This window comes from Hemicordylus capensis, chromosome 1 (assembly GCF_027244095.1).
Source record: "Hemicordylus capensis ecotype Gifberg chromosome 1, rHemCap1.1.pri, whole genome shotgun sequence".
In the NCBI taxonomy this organism is placed as follows: Eukaryota; Metazoa; Chordata; class Lepidosauria; order Squamata; family Cordylidae; genus Hemicordylus; species Hemicordylus capensis.
The window spans coordinates 67,830,226-67,848,910 of record NC_069657.1 but is presented as its reverse complement, the minus strand read 5'-3'; the positions used below and the strand labels follow the sequence as shown (position 1 = coordinate 67,848,910).

Below are 18,685 nucleotides of genomic sequence, written 5' to 3'. Positions count from 1 at the left end.
CCCAGCCATGCGGGAGATCCCACTGCTTATTTGCCCGGCTGCTGTGAGGAGGCTGTGGCCGTCGCGGCCACAGCCTGGGCTGGGAGGGGGAGGGAGCAGGACAGATGGGAATGGGCGGTAATGGTGGCGGCGGGGCCCTTCTTGGCCACCCGCCACACTGTGAGGCTCTGTGGGGGGGATGGAAGGGGGCTCTTGAGTGCAGGGCTGGAGGGAGGGGGGAGAGAGGAGAGACTGGGGCAGGAGGGAGAGGGAAGGAAAAACAGCTGGCCCCATAGCGCACAGATGCTCTGTGCGGTGTCGGCTAGTACTGCTTTATTTTAAATAGTACGCCCTGCCGTTCTAGTGCACAGCTGCTCAGGGTGGCTTACAGCAGATAAAACTATATATTGAATTTGTTTATCTGTTTTAATTATTGATTTTAAAGTTTACAGATGTGTTAATTAGGGATGTGCCTGGAACCGTTCCAGAGGCGGTGGGGGTGCTCCCTTAAGGGCAGGGGAGTGTGCACTTACCCTTCCTGCTGCATTTCCCCCGCCGATGCTCAGTTGCATCAAAGCCCCTCGGGGCAGCAGCGTACCTCCCTGCCGCCCCATTGCCCTCACTGACTGGAAGTGGCTGGAAGTACCGGGCGTGCGTGCACCTTTCACATGCATGCGCATGCCATTTGCCCTGCATGCACATGATGAGCGCATGCATGCTTGGTACTTCCAGCCTATGAGGGCAACGGGGTGGCAAGGAGATACACTGCCGCCCCAAGGGGATTTGATCCAACGGAGCACCGGTGGGGGAGAGGTAAGTGTACCCTCCCCCACCCTTAAGGGAACACCGCCGCCACCTCTGAAAGGCGAAACGGCTCCTGTGGCTGAAACGTGTGCACCACTTTGAGACCTGGTTATAGAAAATATAGAAATGTATAAATATAAAACTAATAGAAACCAAATGTAAAAGTAGCAAATTAAAACCCACCAGATTCAAGCTGCATATAAAATTCTAAAGAGCCTCTCTAAAAAGATGGATCTTCGAGTGTGTTTTAAGTGGGGAGACAAGGGAGGAAGCGTGGTGAGGCTATTCAGTTCCAAAGGTCTGAGAGACTACAACCAAAAAGGTCCTCTCTCTGGTCCCTGCCAATTGGATCTCAGTGGCAGGGTCATGTTTCATATGATTAGCAGAATCGCATGTTGTAGCTTTTGATGGAATATATCCTTTCACTCTGTATGAGGAGGTTGTATATTTAAGTCAGGGCTGTACAACTTTGGTCCAGCTGCACAACTTCAGCCCTCCTAAAGATGTTCCATCAACCCTGAGTATTGGCCACTGTGGCTGGGAATGGTGGGATTTGTAATTCAAAAACAGCTGGAGGGCCAAAGTTGTGCAGTCCTGGCTTACACAAAACTGTTTTCAGGAAGACCCCAGACTCTCCTGTTTTTGCAAGCTTTTAATTAGAATTAATGTTATGGTTTAATAATTGTTTTATACTATTTTTAATCATGTCTCATATATTTTAATCTGTATTGACTTTTAAATGTTTAAAATTTTGTACCACCTAGAGATGTACATATCATCAATCATATTTTATATCATCTAAATAAATTAAACACCCCCCCCATAACTGAAAGAGAGAGAGAACCTTCTCTATACATACAAAGCTAGTATAAAATTAGTTTATCGGATCACTTCTTGTTTACTAGCATAGTGAATTGTGGGGATGCTCTGGCAATATATAAAATTTACTTCTCTAAGGCGTACCCGTCGCTAATCCCATGTATGGCAGCTCTCGCGAGAGTTTGCAAGCAAACTGCCAGCATGGGGAGAGGAAAGCGCCAGTGGACAGGCTTGTAGGTGAAGCAGGAAAGATGGCCGGGGTGGGAAGAAAACGGCGGCGGGTGGGAAAGAGCGGGGAGCATTAGAGGCACAGATGCTTTGTGCCTGGACCAGCTAGTTAATTTTGATTTCAGCAAAGCGTTTGACAAAGTTTTGCATGTTGTTTTGGCTAACTAACTGGTCAGATGTAGACTAGATCATAATACTGCAGGTAGATTCACAACAGATTTCTAGAACTACCCAAAGAGTGATCAATAATGGCTCCACATAAACACTGGAGGTAGGTTTTGAGTGGAGCCACAGGGCTTGGTCCTGGGTGTGGTACTTATCAACATTTTTACCAGTGATTTAAATTATTATCTATATATTTAATTCTCTTAGCTGGCATGCGTGTCTTGGATTTGGTGGCGGAACTCTCGCGACACGTTGTGAGAGTTCTGGCCTTGGGGGCGAGAGTTGTGGGCAAGAGAAAATGGCAGTGGCTGCGGGCTGCTACCCGGCCTGAAAAGGTGGGGGGGATGTCCTGGCCTGGGTAAAGAGGCAGCCTCGGCTGGCCGCTGGGAGGCAGCGGTAGGACAGCCAGGCCGTCCCAGGTGAGGAGGAGGAGGCGGCAGCGGTGGGTGAGGAGGAGGAGGCCTTGGCTGGCCCCTGGGGAGAGGAGGCGGCAGCAGGGCGAGGCAGCGGCCTCGGCTGGGAGGCGGAGGCAGTGGGATGGCCTGGCCTGGCCAGGCCGTCCTGTCCCAGGTGAGGAGGCGGCGGCTGAGAGTGTTTCCGGCTGGTGAGAGTGGCTGTTGCCACTGGGCCGAGGAGAGAAGGAAAGTGGCCAAGGGGAAAGCTGGGGCGGGCGGTTAGGAGGTGGTGCTGGTGGCGGGCCTGGCCCAGCCTGCAAAAAAGCAGCTGTTGTTGGGCCGAGGAGAGAGGTAAAGCAGCAGTTGAGGGGAAGCTCGGGGTGGTTAGTTAGGAGGTGGTAGCGGAGGAGGAGGTGGCGGCAAGCCCGGATGCTGAAAGGAGGCGGCAGCGGGCCCCGCGCGCCTGCTGGGGTCAGGTCAGGAGGTGGCGGTTCTTGACTTCGGGCAGGTGGTGTGGAGGTGGGGGGGAGAAACTGGCCGGCCGGGGGTGGGAGAAGTGGGCCCGGCGGGCATCAGAGACGCCCCGGGGAAAGAGTCAGGGTGAAGGGAGGAAGAGTCAGGGAGAAATAGGGGCGGATGGTGAGCGAAGCTGGCATGGGGGTGGGCACGGCTGGCCCCAACTAGTGCACAGATGCTCTGTGCAGGGTCAGGTTGTTGTTGTTGTTTTTCATTTTATATCCTGTTCTTTCTCCAAGGAGCCCAGAGTGGTGTACTACATACTTGAGTTTCTCCTCACACAACCCTGTGAAGTAGATTAGGCTGAGAGAGAAGTGACTGGCCCAGAGTCACCCCGCAAGTGTCATGGCTAAATGGGGATTTGAACTCAGGTCTCCCCAGTCCTAGTCCAGGACTCTAACCACTACACCATGCTGGGTGGAGGGAATTCTCCAGTTTGCAGATGACCTAGAACTGGGAGGAAAGCTCACAGAAGGAAAGAATAAACTTAATAATAACCTTGATGGTTTCAGCCCAGTCTTCCATTCTTTTCTTTTAAAAAATTTTTTTTATTAATATATCAAGGAAAAAGAATACAGAAAAAAGAAGAGTACACAAATGTAGTACATAACATATCATATATGTTTTAAACATCAATCCAGGAGTCAAGTATCATATCAACATCTTATCCTAACCATTCAAAGTCCACTTAGAACATTCATCCACCAATTAAAAATGTCAAACAAAACATCCAACAGAATAATTAAGTATCGAAGTTAAGCAATTATAAAGGAGTAATTCATGGATTCAATAGCAGAGAAAATCCAAATCTCGGATGAGGTATCCGGCCCTGTGACAAATTGTAATGTATAAAAGGTTCCTAAGTACAACTAAATTTATCTTCTGATTTATTTTGAATATATATGAAGTAATTCTAGCCATTGAGGCATATTCCCAAAGTTTAAGATGCCACTTCTATAGTGTCAGTAACGAGTGAGTTTTCCAATAAGAAGCATAAAGCATTCTAGCAGCAGTTTTTTATATATATGACAGCTCTGTATATTCTGCTGGTATATGAGACTTGGTAATATTTAACATAAAAATCTGTGGTAAACAATGTAAATCTATTTTTAACATTTGTTGCATCTTGCGGTGAACTAACTTCCAAAATTTGCAGAGCTTTAGTACATGTCCACCACATGTGATAAAAGGTTCCCAGCTGATTCATACATTTCCAGCAATTTCTGGGATAGTTATTGTCCATCTTTGAAATATAATTGGTGTGATATACCAACAAAAATACACTTTATACCAATTTTCTCTTAAAGAGCTGTTTGCTGTAAAGTTAATGTTCACTTTCCATTGGTATTCCCATTGTTGCCTGAATTGCTATATTCAAATTCTGCGTCCATTTAATCATGCAGTCTTTAACTTGCTCTGATGCTAAATCATACTCTGAGAGCCAGCGTGGTGTAGTGGCTAGAGTGCTGAACTAGGACCGGGGAGACCCGAGTTCAAATCCCCATTCAGCCATGAAACTAGCTGGGTAACTCTGGGCCAGTCACTTCTCTCTCAGCCTAACCTACTTCACAGGGTTGTTGTGAAAGAGAAACTCAAGTACGTAGTACACCACTCTGGGCTCCTTGGAGGAAGAGCGGGATATAAATGTAAATAATAATAATAATACTTCACTAACAGCTTGTATATAAGACCCAATAAGTGCTTGGCATTTTTAGTTATTAATATTTGAAATTCTGTCAAATCTCTGAGGATACTACCTTGCTTTTGTATTTCCTTCTGTACTATGCTGTTTATTTGTGAAAATTTGAAACCAGGAAGGTTTACTCACCCATTCCGATGAAAGAACCTGTATAGACTTCATTTTTGTTTTCCCAGTGGTCAAACTTTGTAAATTATGCACTGTTTCTCTCCAGTGAGCAAATCTTATAGTATGTTCTTCTTCATGGGAAAAAATATTTAATATTGATACCAAAGGAGCTAAAGGTGGGCTTATTCTTTTTTATGTTTATCCCAAACACTTAATAAACTACTCCTAATGGAATGACCCTTTATATCTATATCTGATCTTCTTATATCAGTCCATAAATATTTATGCTATCCTTCTGAAAGACTTGACTCCTCCATGAGCATAATCCATCCATATGTTTCTGTAATCCATGTAAGGCAACTAGCCTGATAATATAACTTCAAATTCAGAATTCCAGTCCTCCATGTTCTTTTGCATCTTGCATTACCTTAAACCTGACTCTGGGATTTTTAGAAGCCCAGAGAAAAGTTTATTTTCCTTTGCCACTCATTCAATGTCTCTTTTCCATTCTAACGAAGTAAAATTCAACAGTAATACATGTGAAAGGGATCTTGGAATTGTGTTTTCACAAGATGAACATGAGTAGGCAGTGTAATGTATTAGCCATTTTTTGCAGTTGCAATTTGGGTAGCACTTATAGAATCACCATGTTAAAAGATGCCTCTTTGCTAAGTTAGCAGGGGATGTTATTTCAGGTGTAAAAGCACAGATGGGAGAAGCATTCAGTTTCACTTTCTGAGATTTGTTGACCCCATCATCAGTGATGTCACCGGGACTATCCAATAGTATAGATATTGTCCTTTTAACTAATTCTCTTCCCCTCTTCCCCCCCCCCACCCCGCATGATGCAGATCAGGACTGAGACTGACAGAGAGGGTGGTTTGCCTAAGTCCACCTAATGAATTCATAGCTGAGTTGAGATTTGAACCAGGAAAGTCCTGATTTGCAGCTCTGCCTCTTAGTCCCTATGATCCACCAGCTACAATTAGTGCCAAGGCATAGCTTGCCAAATGTCTTAGCCATGGTTTTAAACTGTTGTTTGGTACATTTTGTGGCTAGTGACTGTGCTGGTGTGCACATGTAAATGCCAACCATAGTTTGCTCTGAAACTGAATGGGTGGGCAGGGGCTGATGACTTGAAAAAAGGGAGTACATGTGAGACTGCACACTAGGCAGTCTAGCAATATGTCTGCATTAAGCTATTATGGAAGAAATGCATGTTGTTCCTTCTCAGTTTAGATATGACTTTCCCTATGCCAGACTAGAATTGCTTTTCTATGGACTGCAGTCTTAAGACCACTCATGGAGTATTTGTTGCCTAAGTGGTTATAGCATACTTCAGTAAGTGGTTGCATGATTCCAACACAGTGTGCTAATTAAGATGGGCATAGGACTCAGTTGTACAAATCTGTCTTATAACTCTACTAAATTACTCATGTAATAACCAGCAGTTTCAGCTGAGCTTAACAGCGTGGCTAGACAACTTTTAATTTGCTAATTAAGATTACTAGGATTCTTGTTCTGGAAGTGACACATGCTCAGAGACTGAGCCTCTCTGAGTCTGCTTTAATATATCTTTGTTTATAAGGTCTTCAGGGCATGGTATGTACTGTGTTAGAAACGCCAGCCATGCATGCTACCACAACTTGCGCTTCTCCCAAAATATAGGACTGGTTCTCATTTTCATTGCTGATGTAATAAAATTGCTAGGAGGTGATTTTAATGCAAGTCAGTGTGGTGTAGTGGTTAGAGTGCTGGACTAGGACCAGGGTGACCTGAGTTCAAATCCCCATTCAGCCATGAAACTAGCTGGGTGACTCTGGGCCAGTCACTTCTCTCTCAGCCTAACCTACTTCACAGGGTTGTTGTGAAAGAGAAAGAGAAACTCAAGTATGTGGTACACCGCTCTGGGCTCCTTGGAGGAAGAGCGGGATATAAATGTAATAATAATAATAATAATAATTTTTGCATTATAAAGTGTGTATTTGAATATTAGTACCACATCAGAAAAGTAAAACTTGTCACATCCTGAGAATTACTACTACCAATGAAACTGCTGTTTTTCCAGATCACAGTTGTGTAATACAAATGCTTTATGCCAAAATAGAGTAAAAATCTGCCACAGGTGACTCTAACCACATGGGAAGTAGTCATGAGAACCAGGCCTCAAACATAAAATTAATAGTTATGATTATTTTCTCAGCATGGAAGTAAATGCAGATTGTCTGCAGTGCAATAGCAAACTTGTAAAACCTAGCGACTTGTTCTGTAATTTTGTTGGTTTAAAAATGTATAATTATGACACTCAGCACATAAAGTGGAAGAATGAAATTGCATTGCAGTGCACACCCTTGAAATGCTAGTTATTGATGTAATATAAATTATCTTAATGTACACAGAACTGTGGGATGGCAAAACAAATGAGGCTGAGATCCTGAAATTACTTAACAAGATTACATATAAAGTAGACCTCATTACGTTTTTTTAATTTGTAAATAACTTCAGGAATGAGATGTGTTGCTTTAAAAAGTGAAGTGTCAACATTAACATTATAATATTATATACAGCAAAGCTGCCACAACAGGCAGACTATATTTGCTTATCCTTCTGTTAGTGTTATAAAGGTGTTGATGCTTGGAGCATGGTACTGGGTTGACTTGGACTCCTGCCCAGTGTTTCCTCTAACAGGGTTTTCCAGATGTTGTTGACTACAACTCCCAGAATCCCCAGCTGCAATGGCTTTTGCTTGGGGATTCTGGGAGTTGTAGTCAACATCTGGGAATCCTTGTTAGAGGGACCACTGCTCCTGCTTTGCCCAGTGCTGCTGTTTTGAGGAAGCACTAGAAAAGCCAGCAGCTGTATCTTCCAGTCTAGCAAGACTGAAGATGAGAGTTTCTATTTATAGACTCTGCAAGGCATGTATGCATTGGCATATCACCCTTGACAGCATGCTGCTCAGCCTGAGGCTCTAGAAGATGCTTGTGGAGACCTAGTGTTGATAATGGATTTTCTCATATAGTTTTAAGAAAAGGAAAAATGAAAGACAGGGTTAAGGTCACAACACAGACAGTAACTAATTTTGTATTTTATTTTTTTAATTATAGAACTTGAATTTGGTCGCTTTTAATGTTCTGTAGTCCTTAAATCTGTGTGCAGAATGAGTTTTGTTCTGGGCAGCAGTGTGTGCGCATGTGCATTCAGAATAGGCCTTCCTGATTCAACCTGAGTGGGATCTAAAATTAATTGAGCGGACATCAAACTTGTGAGCATGTGCCTTAGAGGGAACACTGTTTCTGGTTTATAGATGCAGTGCTATCTGCCTCATTATTTTTCTTTTTAACTTCCCAAGCAGTTGTATATAAAGCATGTATACATTTCAGTACTTGTTGTGTCCCTTAAATGCACAATGATGTGCAAAGCATTTCAAACATGTCATCTGATGGCCTCAAATTTCATGGTGGGTGTAAAACAAAGACACTGTCCATTCATCATTCTGTGTAAGGTTGCATTTGTTTGGGTGCCTTAAATGGAGAAAGAGTCAAAGAATTGGTTTTGAGTGTAGCAGATTCCTAGAAAGAACCAGCATACACATGTTGTACATGTGAACGGAGTATATCAATGCAGCATTCCACACATGCTGAAGCAATCATATCATTCCTCCCTCTTTCTTCAGTATGTTACTTTTACTCCATAACATGAGTAATTTGCAGACAGCAAGGGGCTAGATGGAGACATGGAGACTTATACAGATTTCCCTTTTCTTGAACAGCTCATTATGCTGTCTTGCCCAAGGGCACACATGCAAAGGCAAGGCGTGGCAACAAGGCATTGCTGACTTCAATTCTGTGTGCACAAGCACTGCACACACAGTGGGCTGAGTGTTCCCATTAAGTAGAAGTATAGTATAACATACTATATATTTTATGCCATAAGTATACCAGTTCTTTAGTTTTTATTTAAGCAATAATTACAGGTACCCAATGTAATAAGATTAAACTGCAAACTGCTGCAGCTTAGGGTTTTCAAGCGTGCCTGTTGACACATGAGGAAAAAAACATTGCAGGGAGCACTCTGAGGGATGGGAGGAGGTTCTTGGATTCTTTCCTCCTGGTTCCCCCCTGAAGTGATAATTTGAGGACCAATGGTTAAAGTGGCCCCCAATCTGTGTGGTACAGCATCGGGACAAGGTCTGAACCCCTGCCTCCCTCTACTATATTGCCAACCCCAAACCTAAGTGTTACCTGGTGGAAATTTTGAGGCTGGTTGCATAGCAAGCTGTTCAGCTAGTCCCAAACTTGAGGAATAGTGTAGGAGGATCACTAACCTTCTGTATGGTGTATTCTGGAGCACCTTCCCTTTGAGACGAGGCTACAGCATCTGGGGCTCTAGAGCCTGGAAAAGAGAGGTGACCAAGGGAAAACATGAATGAGGTATATAAAATTATGCATGGAGTGGAGAGAGTGGATAGCAAGAATTTTCTCCCTCTCTCACAACACTAGAACCAGGGGTCACCCCATGAAACTGGAAGGTCAGGAAATTTAGGACCAACAAGAGGAAGTACCTTTTCACACAGCACATAATTAATCTATGGAATTCTTTGCCATGGGATGTGGTGGTGGCCACTAGCTTGGATGGCTTTAAAAGGGGCTTAGACAAATTCTGGAGGACAAGTCTATCAATGGCTACTAGTCTGGTGCACTGTTCCCTCTAAGGCATGCACATGTGCAGTTCATTTTAGATCCCACTCAGGTTGAATCGGGAAGGCCCCATTCTGAATGCAAGTGCACACACATTGCCTTGATACTGCCTCCCAGAACAAAACTCATTCCATACAGAGATGAAAAAAATTAGAGGGACCGCTGGTCTGGTGGCTGTGGGCAGGGTGGATTTGATTTAAATCAAACTGATTTAAATCACGATTTAAATCATTAGCAGGGTGGATAAAAATAAAAAAAATCCGATTTAAATCAAAAAAATCTGATTTAAATCTTTTTTTTATTTTTATCCACCCTGCTAGTTTTAAATCATTTAAATCAAATCCACCCTGGCTGTGGGCCAACTCCATCCTCAGAGGCACAATGCCTCTCAATACCAGTTGCAGGGGAGCAACAGTAGGAGAGAGGGCATGCACATACCTCTTGCCTGTGGGCTCCCCAGAGGCATCTGGTGGGCCACTATGTGAAACAGAATGCTTGACTAGATGGACCTTGGGCCTGATTCAGCAGGGTTGTTCTTTATGTATTTGAGAGTTCAGGGCTGAATGTGCAATCGGCTGCATGGTGAAGCCTTTGCATAGTATAACATGGAGAAGATTTCAGAACAGACTGCACAACAACCCAAGTAGTTCAGTAAGTTTGGGGGCATGTTCTACACCCTTCTCTGCTATCTGGGAAGGTTTTTGGTTAAGGGAGCAACTTCCTCCCTTGTTTTTAACGATTCCTAACATTTCCTTTTGAGAGAGCTTTGCATATGATCAGACATTGTCAGGAGGAATTTGAGGGTTTTGCAAAAATTCAAAACCATTGTGCACCCTAATATTTTTCTTGTATCCCAGGTAATCATTCCCCACGTATGTAGAAACCTCTGCTTTGTCAGTGGCTGAGCACTTTTCACTGCCCCAGTGATTGCTGCAGGGCGTTCAAGTCTGCTAGTAAAGGGAATGATGAAACTAAATGGCTGACATACTCTGTAGCCTTAGCAGGGCATAGCGAGAGCTCTGTTGCAAAGAATGAGTAGACTAGCTGCCCTGAAGACTTGCCTTACAGAGCATTGCACAGGGGAGTGGGATTCAGTTTTCACTTCTCTCTTCTCTCCACAAAAGCCTAGTTGGCTTGTAGAAATATGTTCCTGGGGGCTGTGCAGCCCCCTCAAATGGGTTATGGAGAGCTTAGATATAGGTAACCATTTGGAAAAATTAGATCAGTCATAATTGGGATTATAGTTTTGGAGATATTGGCAGATCACTTTGTTGGGAAACTTATGTTGTGACTAGTAGCTTTAATGAAGTTTACAAAAAGTATTAGTGAAGACTGGCATAATGTTGAAGTAAATTAACTTTTCTTTAATTGCCTTGGAAACCAGGGATTTTGGAGATTATGGCATCTGAAGCCCAAAATGTTAGAAAACGGAACCTACTATATCCTGAGGGTCATTCTGTTGATCTCCCTAGAAAGAGGAGCTCTCATTCCATTAATGAGAACATGAAGGAGGTAAGTGTGTGCATGTCAGTTTTTTTTGCCTCCTTTCAAATGCTTGAAGGTGTTAATTTCCATAGGTACTGATTGGGCTTGGACCAGGCCAAAGGGTATTGCCATGCTCTTGTATACCTCCCGTTCATTTAAATATGGGTTGTACAGGATAACTTCTTGGTAGGTTGTGTTCATAGTGTACAGACACCAGAGTGAAGGGGTTATGTTGTTAAGCTTAAAAACAAATAATGCTCTACTTGTGAATTTACAGTTAACTTTCTGAATGACAGAGCTATGATTAGGGTGGCCAACTATAGATAGCAAATATATAGAAAATGTTTGCTGTGTCTGTGCAAGAATATTTCAAGAAACAGTCCAGGATGCCACTACTTCCTGATGATAAACTTTCTGGAATCTTTACTAGGATGAAAGTGGTGACTCTTGATCACAAACCTGTTCTATTCCAAATACTGAACAGAATATAAAACTAGAGACAGCTCTTTAAAACGTCTTCCAGAGTTTGGTACAGTATAACCTACCAGCTGCTGCACAATAAACTCCCTAAGTGACCGACCTACCTACACACCCCAGTGTTGGTAAATAGTCTCACTTTTTGGCCTGATAGCTTTGCACTGCTGTCAGCAATGTTCTCTCTAATTTTTTTCATTTGTGTGCAGAATGAGTTTTGTTCTGGGCAACATTATCAAGGCACTGTGTGCACATGTGCATTACTATGTGCCAGTATAGAGAGAACGAACAAACAACACTAAATATGTAAGGAAAGAAATGTATCTTAGAATTCTATTTACAAAATTGGATTTTTACTTGCACTTTTAAGTATAATAAAAACACTTAGCTTTGCATCACAACAACAACCTGAACTATACTTAAACAGTTATTATTGTAGGTGATAATACTGTACTGGCTGGAAAAGGACTGCACTTCAGAAACATTGTTTTCTCAGTGTCATGGATTGAGTGTTTGTCTGACATGCAGTAATTAAAGCACAAAAGCTTTGCCAAAAATGTTTGTTGCAACCCTTCAGATATGGGCAGTGCCAGGCAGGAGGGGATGCCCACAAAGAAGTAGCTCACTCACCTGACACCCCCAATTGCTGGATCCTTGCAGTAACTTAAAGGAAAAGCACTTGTCACATACCTCAAAGCAAGGTTCTATTCTTTAACATTATTGGGGTGTGTATGTGTAGAGGGAGAGCATTTCATAGAACTATAGAATTGGCAGAGGTGTTTTATACATTTAGCACAACTCCTGCTCAATTGCGAAATCAAGAGCTAGTAGTTATATGCATACAAAGAGTTGCTATCTTAGCTGCAGTGTTAATCCCCAGGTAAATTTACCCCCATAGATCAAGTTGTCTATGCAAATGAGCATTGACCAAAATAGAGTTCCTCTGGCAAGAAGAGCAGCAACCATCAAACCACATCCATGTAAATTGTAATGGCCATATTTCACCGGAACTGCCCCCCCACAAAAAAATTCTCTTTGAAGAGAAACTCTTCAAGAAACCTCCAGTCAGTAATGAACTGACCTGCCTAAATCATGCTCCCACGCCCCCTGCACAATGGACTCGCCCAGCTTGTAGCATATACCTGCTTTCACCCCTGTGCCAAAGGAGCATGGATTTCCCCAATTAAAGAACCACAGCGGGTGACGATTACCCCAAGAATCTTAAACTTTGTTTTGGTTTAGAAGTGTAAGAACTGTCTGCTTCAGCTGAGTTTTGGGGGTTTATGGTTAATGGCAGAAAACTTCTGTCTGTGTGTGTTTTTTTAAGCATGGAGCTTTATTCTGTGCCATGTATAACACGTTGCTTATCCCAAGCCTTTGGGATGGGGCAAGCTAGACATTAATGTCTGCAACAGGGTGGTAAAAGTGTGCTGTCAAGTCAATTTTGACTCCTAGCGCCCACAGAGCCCTGTGGTTTTCTTTGGTAGAATACAGGAGGGGTTTACCATTGTCTCCTCCCACGCAGTATTAGATTATGCCTTTCAGCAGCATCCCATATCGCTGCTGCCTGATATAGGTGTTTCCCATAGTTTGGGAAACATACCTATAGTCTGGGAAACATACCAGTGGGGATTTGAACCGGCAACCTTCTGCTTCCCCCCTCCCCCAAGCATTAACCCCATTGTTGAATTCCCTCACCTCATAAATGATCTAGAAGTAGGGGTAAGCAGTGATGTGGCCAAATTTGCAGATGATACCAAACTCTTCCGGGTAGTGAAATCCGAAACAGATTGTGAGCAGCTCCAAAAGGATCTCTCCAAACTGGGGGAGTGAGCAACAAAATGGCAAATGCGGTTCAGTGTTAGCAAGTGTAAAGTGATGCACATTGGGACAAAAAACCCCAACTTCAAGTATATGCTGATGGGATCTGAGCTGTCAGTGACGGACCAGGAGAGGGATCTTGGGGTTGTGCTTGACAGCTCATTGAAAGTGTCGACTCAATGTGCGGCAGCTGTGAAAAAGGCAAATTCCATGCTAGGGATCACTAGAAAGGGGATGGAAAATAAAACGGCTAACATTATAATGCCCTTATACAAAACTATGGTGCGACCACACTTGGAGTACTGCGTACAATTCTGGTCACCACATCTTAAAAAGGACATTGTTGAACTGGAGAAGGTATAGAAGAGGGCAACCAAGATGATCAGGGGCCTAGAGCACCTTTCTTATGAGGCAAGACTACAGCACCTGGGGCTTTTTAGTTTAGAAAAAAGACGTCTGTGGGGAGACATGATAGAGGTCTATAAAATCATGCATGGCATGGAGAAAGTGGAGAGAGAGAAATTCTTTTCCCTTTCCCATAACACTAGAACCAGGGGTCACTCCATGAAATTGATTGCCAGGAGGTCTAGGACCAACAAACGGAAGTACTTTTTCACACAACGCGTGATCCACTTGTGGAACTCTCTGCCACAGGATGTGGTGACAGCCAACAACCTGGATGGCTTTAAGAGGGGTTTGGATAAGTTCATGGAGGAGAGGTCTATCAATGGCTGCTAGTCGGAGGGCTGTGGGCCACCTCCAGCCTCAAGGGCAGGGTGCCTCTGAGTACCAGTTGCAGGGGAGTAATGGCAGGAGAGAGGGCACGCCCTCAACTCCTGTCTGTGGCTTCCAGCGGCATCTGGTGGGCCACTGTGTGAAACAGGATGCTGGACTAGATGGGCCGTGGGCCTGATCCAGCAGGGATGTTCTTATGTTCACCCTACCACATAATCATTCCTATGATTATGATAGGAATGTAGCCCTGCTTGAAGGTTTGTCTTATTACCCTGTCTGTGAACTTTCCCTTTGCATCTGACACACAGCACAACAATTCTTTACGATTTAAAGGAGAGCAGTTATTTTCTCCCAGCAGCCGCCCTATCACCATTCTCCCCACTGCCACCACTGCTCTTTCTCCCTTTAGCCATCCCGTTGCCATTCACACCGCTGCCACTGCTTTTCTCCCTGCCACTGCATTCTATGGGGAAACTGGCTCTCCTGCTCTTACTGTGGCAAGAGCCTATTGGAAGTGGCAACGGGCGCACATGCACCCTGACGCCACTATCAAGGCACATGTGTACCTGTCGCCATTTTTAGTAGAGGTCTTGCCATGGCCAGAGCAAGGGAATCGGCTCTATCTACACGAGAGAATCTATTTCCCTGCTCTGGCTGTGCAAGAGCTAATATGGCACCAGCGCAAACACTGCAATGGGGACAGGAAAAGGCACAAGCAGCCAGCAGTCTTGCAGCATGGGGCAAGACTGTGCAGCGACTTAAAAGCACTGTGCAGGGCTCTAGACATTTGTGTGTGCATGAGCACGCACTCAGCTTAGAGGGAACATAGGCTGTCAGTACTTTTAAATAACTGAACTTTATGATAAGCTCTACCTGAGATTCCTGAAGGAAGAACAGTATTTGCCAGATGTTTTTGCTTTTGCCACCCTACTTTAGGACCTATCCCTGAATTGCCACACTTTAGTATTAATGTGGTTATGAGCCACATATTAAGTTATGCTTCAGGTGATATAATGCGATTATGGTCTCTGTATTCGGCTGAAGGAAAAACATTTTTCACACTTGATGGAGGGAACATGTAAAGCACAAATACATGAAACTTATAGAACCTCAGTTTGGTGATGAAAACCTGAGACTTCTGGCCACTGGTCTCTAGGTCCTAAACATCTGGCAGTGGCAATGTAATTGAGAAATGATAAATGAATGCTGCCCATAAAAACTATCCCCCCAAAAGTAGCTTTGTACAGTCAAAGATGGTAACAGCAATGTTTCTAGATACCTGCCTTCCTTTATCTTACCAAAAAAAACCCCAAAACCTCACAACAGTGTATTTAGTTATCATATGAGGAACCCAGATGGTCAGTCAGAATATAAAAAAATAACACATTCAACTGCTGAACCATCTCATTACATGCATAATAGTATCAAAAAGATGGATACTAGCTAATTTGTTCTCATGGGGATATCTCAAAGATATACTTTATAAAAAGAAAACGATCACGTAGCTCTCTAAAAAGTAAAATAAAGCAATTGGCACACAGTTATTCAAGGCACTGGCAGTCTCCATGCTTAAAGAACGTAGTCTCTCCCCCCCCCCATTTCATTAATGAAGAAGGACATTGTAGCACAGATTGTAGTTCAAAGTTTTCTCATACCTCTGATGTCATAATCCCATCTCTCCAAAGATGTCATAATATCTTGTCCTTCAACTAAATGGTCAGAGCAGCCATTGGTGGTTGTGCTTCTGCACAACAAAATAATTAGATTTTCCCCAGGGACTAGTAAAACAAGATGAAAAAGCCTGGTAAACTGTAAAATAAGTTTTAATCCAAACTCCAACACTTATGTTTTTATCTCATTCTTAGGGTAAGAAATCTGCAAAACATTTGGCTTTTTGCACAAGCAGGTAAGAACTTTTGTAAATCTTGGGGAAAATAATTATATAGTATATCTAGTGTTCAAATATAGAAGATGGGGCAAGTTTTCTGATTTAAATAATCAGGGAGGGAAGCATCTTTTAGTCCATTTTCTTATAGCTAAGGTTAAGATGTTCTTTCGTATGCTAGCAAATAAGCTGATGAGTGTTCTTCTCCCACCCCCCAAGATCTCTACTTGAGTTAATGATGCACTAAGGAGAATAGTTGCCTTTGTATCAGAAATCTGCACAACTTGTGATCATCCATACTGAGCACAGTTTACAAGCCATATATTGTGGACTGCCATGTGCCATGCACACACGCACCAGTTTTTGCATAGGGCAACACAAACAGGAGGCTTATTGAGCTCTTTCCCCGCTTCCAGCCACATACATGCCTGGTGGGCTCAGTTCAGTTCAACTGGTTGCAAATTATGTATTGTATCACTTCAACAATGGAGGAGAGCTGGCCTCGTGGTAGCAGGTGTGAATTGTCCCCTTTGCTAAGGTTCCCGGTTTTTATTTGAATGGGAGACTACATGCGAGTACTGTAAGATATTCCCCTTAGGGGATGGGGCTCCTCTGAGAAGAGCATCTGCATGCTTGCATGCAGAAGGTTTCAGTTTCCCTCCCTCCCCAGATAGGGCTGAGAGAAACTCCTGCCTGTAACTTTGGAGAAGCCACTGCCAGTTCGTAGACAATGCTGAGCTAGATGGACCAATGGTCTGATTCAGTAGAAGGCAGCTTCCTTTGTTCCTAACAAGCCTTCACGTGTTCATTGGTTGGGAGGATACTATATTCACTGGCCCACATGGTGCACAACATTACAGCTCCATGACACTGTGCCTTGGAGCTGCTGTGGAGCCCCGACTCTGGTAAGAATGGGAGGTAGCGCTATCAGCTCTTCCACAGTTTCCCCAATTGTCCCACAACCCTGTGCATCATGTTAACAACTGTCTTTCGAGTATTATTTCCATTCCCTTGTACATGTTCTGGGAGCAATTGAAAACACATTTGTGAAGGTTTCTAGTAGCCCAGACAGAGGACAGTGTTCAAATTAATCTAAATCCTGACTGTCCTACCAGCTTCATTGGATATGTTTTATATAAATTGAAGCACAGACGTGGATTTTGTCAGTGCAGTTTTCCTCATGTTACTTTCTAAAAGTCGTCAAAACATACTTTCAAAAAGGGAAATCTTATTTCAAAACATCAGAAGTTGAACTGCAAAATTTTAAAATAAAACGTTTTACCTTAAGATAGTAATTTAACTCAATTGTTTTTGCAGATCAACGGTTGGACAAACTGTGACCAACCCCCATCCTCTCTTCAGAGTAGTATATTGCAAAAGAAAAGTTCACTATCATTCTCCAAAGCCTTGTTTCAGAAAGAAACAGCTCCCTAAAGTTGGGAGCTGTGACATGGCAAATAAGGAAAATGAACTAGCATGTGCAGGTAATCTGCCAGCAAAATTGCCTGCTGATGGTCGCACATTCTTACTGAACTCCACTGATTCTGGTCGCTCTCAAACAGAGAGCCCTTCATCAAGATATAGTGGGTTTTTTTCAGAGGTAAGTTAAACTTAATTTTGTAATTCTTGCTTTAATACAACTGGTATTGCAGAATTCATAGCTAATGTTAAGTTTACTAGTATTCTCTTGTTTTGAGGTTCTTGTTTTTCATTGTTTGTCTTTCTCCAAGTGTAAACTTCCTGGGGCAGAGAGCTATATGCTTTCTGAGGTATTTAATCCAAAGAGACTATAATGTATCTATTTCAAGTGTACCTTGATGTCCTGTAGTTCTGTCTTCAGAAAGAATGTCATATTTCAAGCCTACATACCAGCAAATAAGAACTAACATGGCCATACAAAAGCCTGATCTCCCCCCCCCCCCGCTATACCCTTTACCTGGTCCTTAGTGGGCCTTTCAAAGTTTAATCAAGGTGTAGTTAAGAGTGTTCACTTCTAAGGAAAATAATTTGTGATACTTTGAATTGGATCCAGAGGAACTCATTCAGGCGGGGTGATTTCTGCCAGCGTTCTTCTCCATCAGCAGTCTCCCAAACTATCTCTCTCTCTATTGCTGAGGGTCCTCTGGGCCTTGGGATTGGCTATTTGGCGGCAAGAGGACACCAAAGGGCACTGTAAAGATAGAGGGTTGAGAGAGCCACATTCATCAAGCAGAACACCTTTCATGGTATGCTGGACCCAACCCTTCTGTGTTTGACATAAATGCTATTGTCTTGATATCTCATGCACCTCCTAGAAGTAGCCACCACCTGTGTTCCGCAGCACTACCAATTGATGTCCTCATGTCATCGGCATGCCTGTGGTCCAAGACTGTAAATCATTTTTACTGCTAGTGATCTGTTTATTATCTACATTTTTTTAAGGCGGCTTTTCTGCAAAGCACCCAGAGTGGTAATGCAGCTTTATTAAGACTCAAGATTGTAACATGGACATAACTTTAATAATTAGAATATAATATAACTGAGCTAGCATGGTGTAGTGGTTAGAATGCTGGACTAGGACTGGGGAGACCAGAGTTCAAATCTCCATTCAGCCATGATACTGGCTGGGTGACTCTGGGCCAATCACTTCTCTCTCAGCCTAACCTACTTCACAGGATTGTTGTGAGGAGAAACAAGTATGTAGTACACCGCTCTAGGCTCCTTGGAGGAAGAGTGGGATATAAATATTTTAAAAAATAAATTAATTAATCCTTATAGTTTTATATTACCCAAAGAGACAATATCTGTTTTTAGGACACCTTTGTTATAAGTTATTCTCCTTTATTTCTGTTGTTAAAGGTGATGAAACATCTGAATTTTCTGAGATTAAAACTAT

General features: G+C 43.0%; 1 protein-coding gene across 1 annotated transcript in view; it reads left to right on the top strand.

The window, feature by feature from the left end:
* Positions 1-18,685, top strand: part of KATNBL1 (katanin regulatory subunit B1 like 1) — a 40,232-nt gene that overhangs the window by 9,049 nt on the left and 12,498 nt on the right. The window contains exons 2-4 of the mRNA XM_053286568.1: positions 10,795-10,922; positions 15,791-15,831; positions 17,128-17,410. Of these exons, the coding sequence (XP_053142543.1) occupies positions 10,809-10,922; positions 15,791-15,831; positions 17,128-17,410 (438 nt within the window). The 5' untranslated portion in view covers positions 10,795-10,808. The remainder of the gene's footprint in view (positions 1-10,794; positions 10,923-15,790; positions 15,832-17,127; positions 17,411-18,685) is intronic.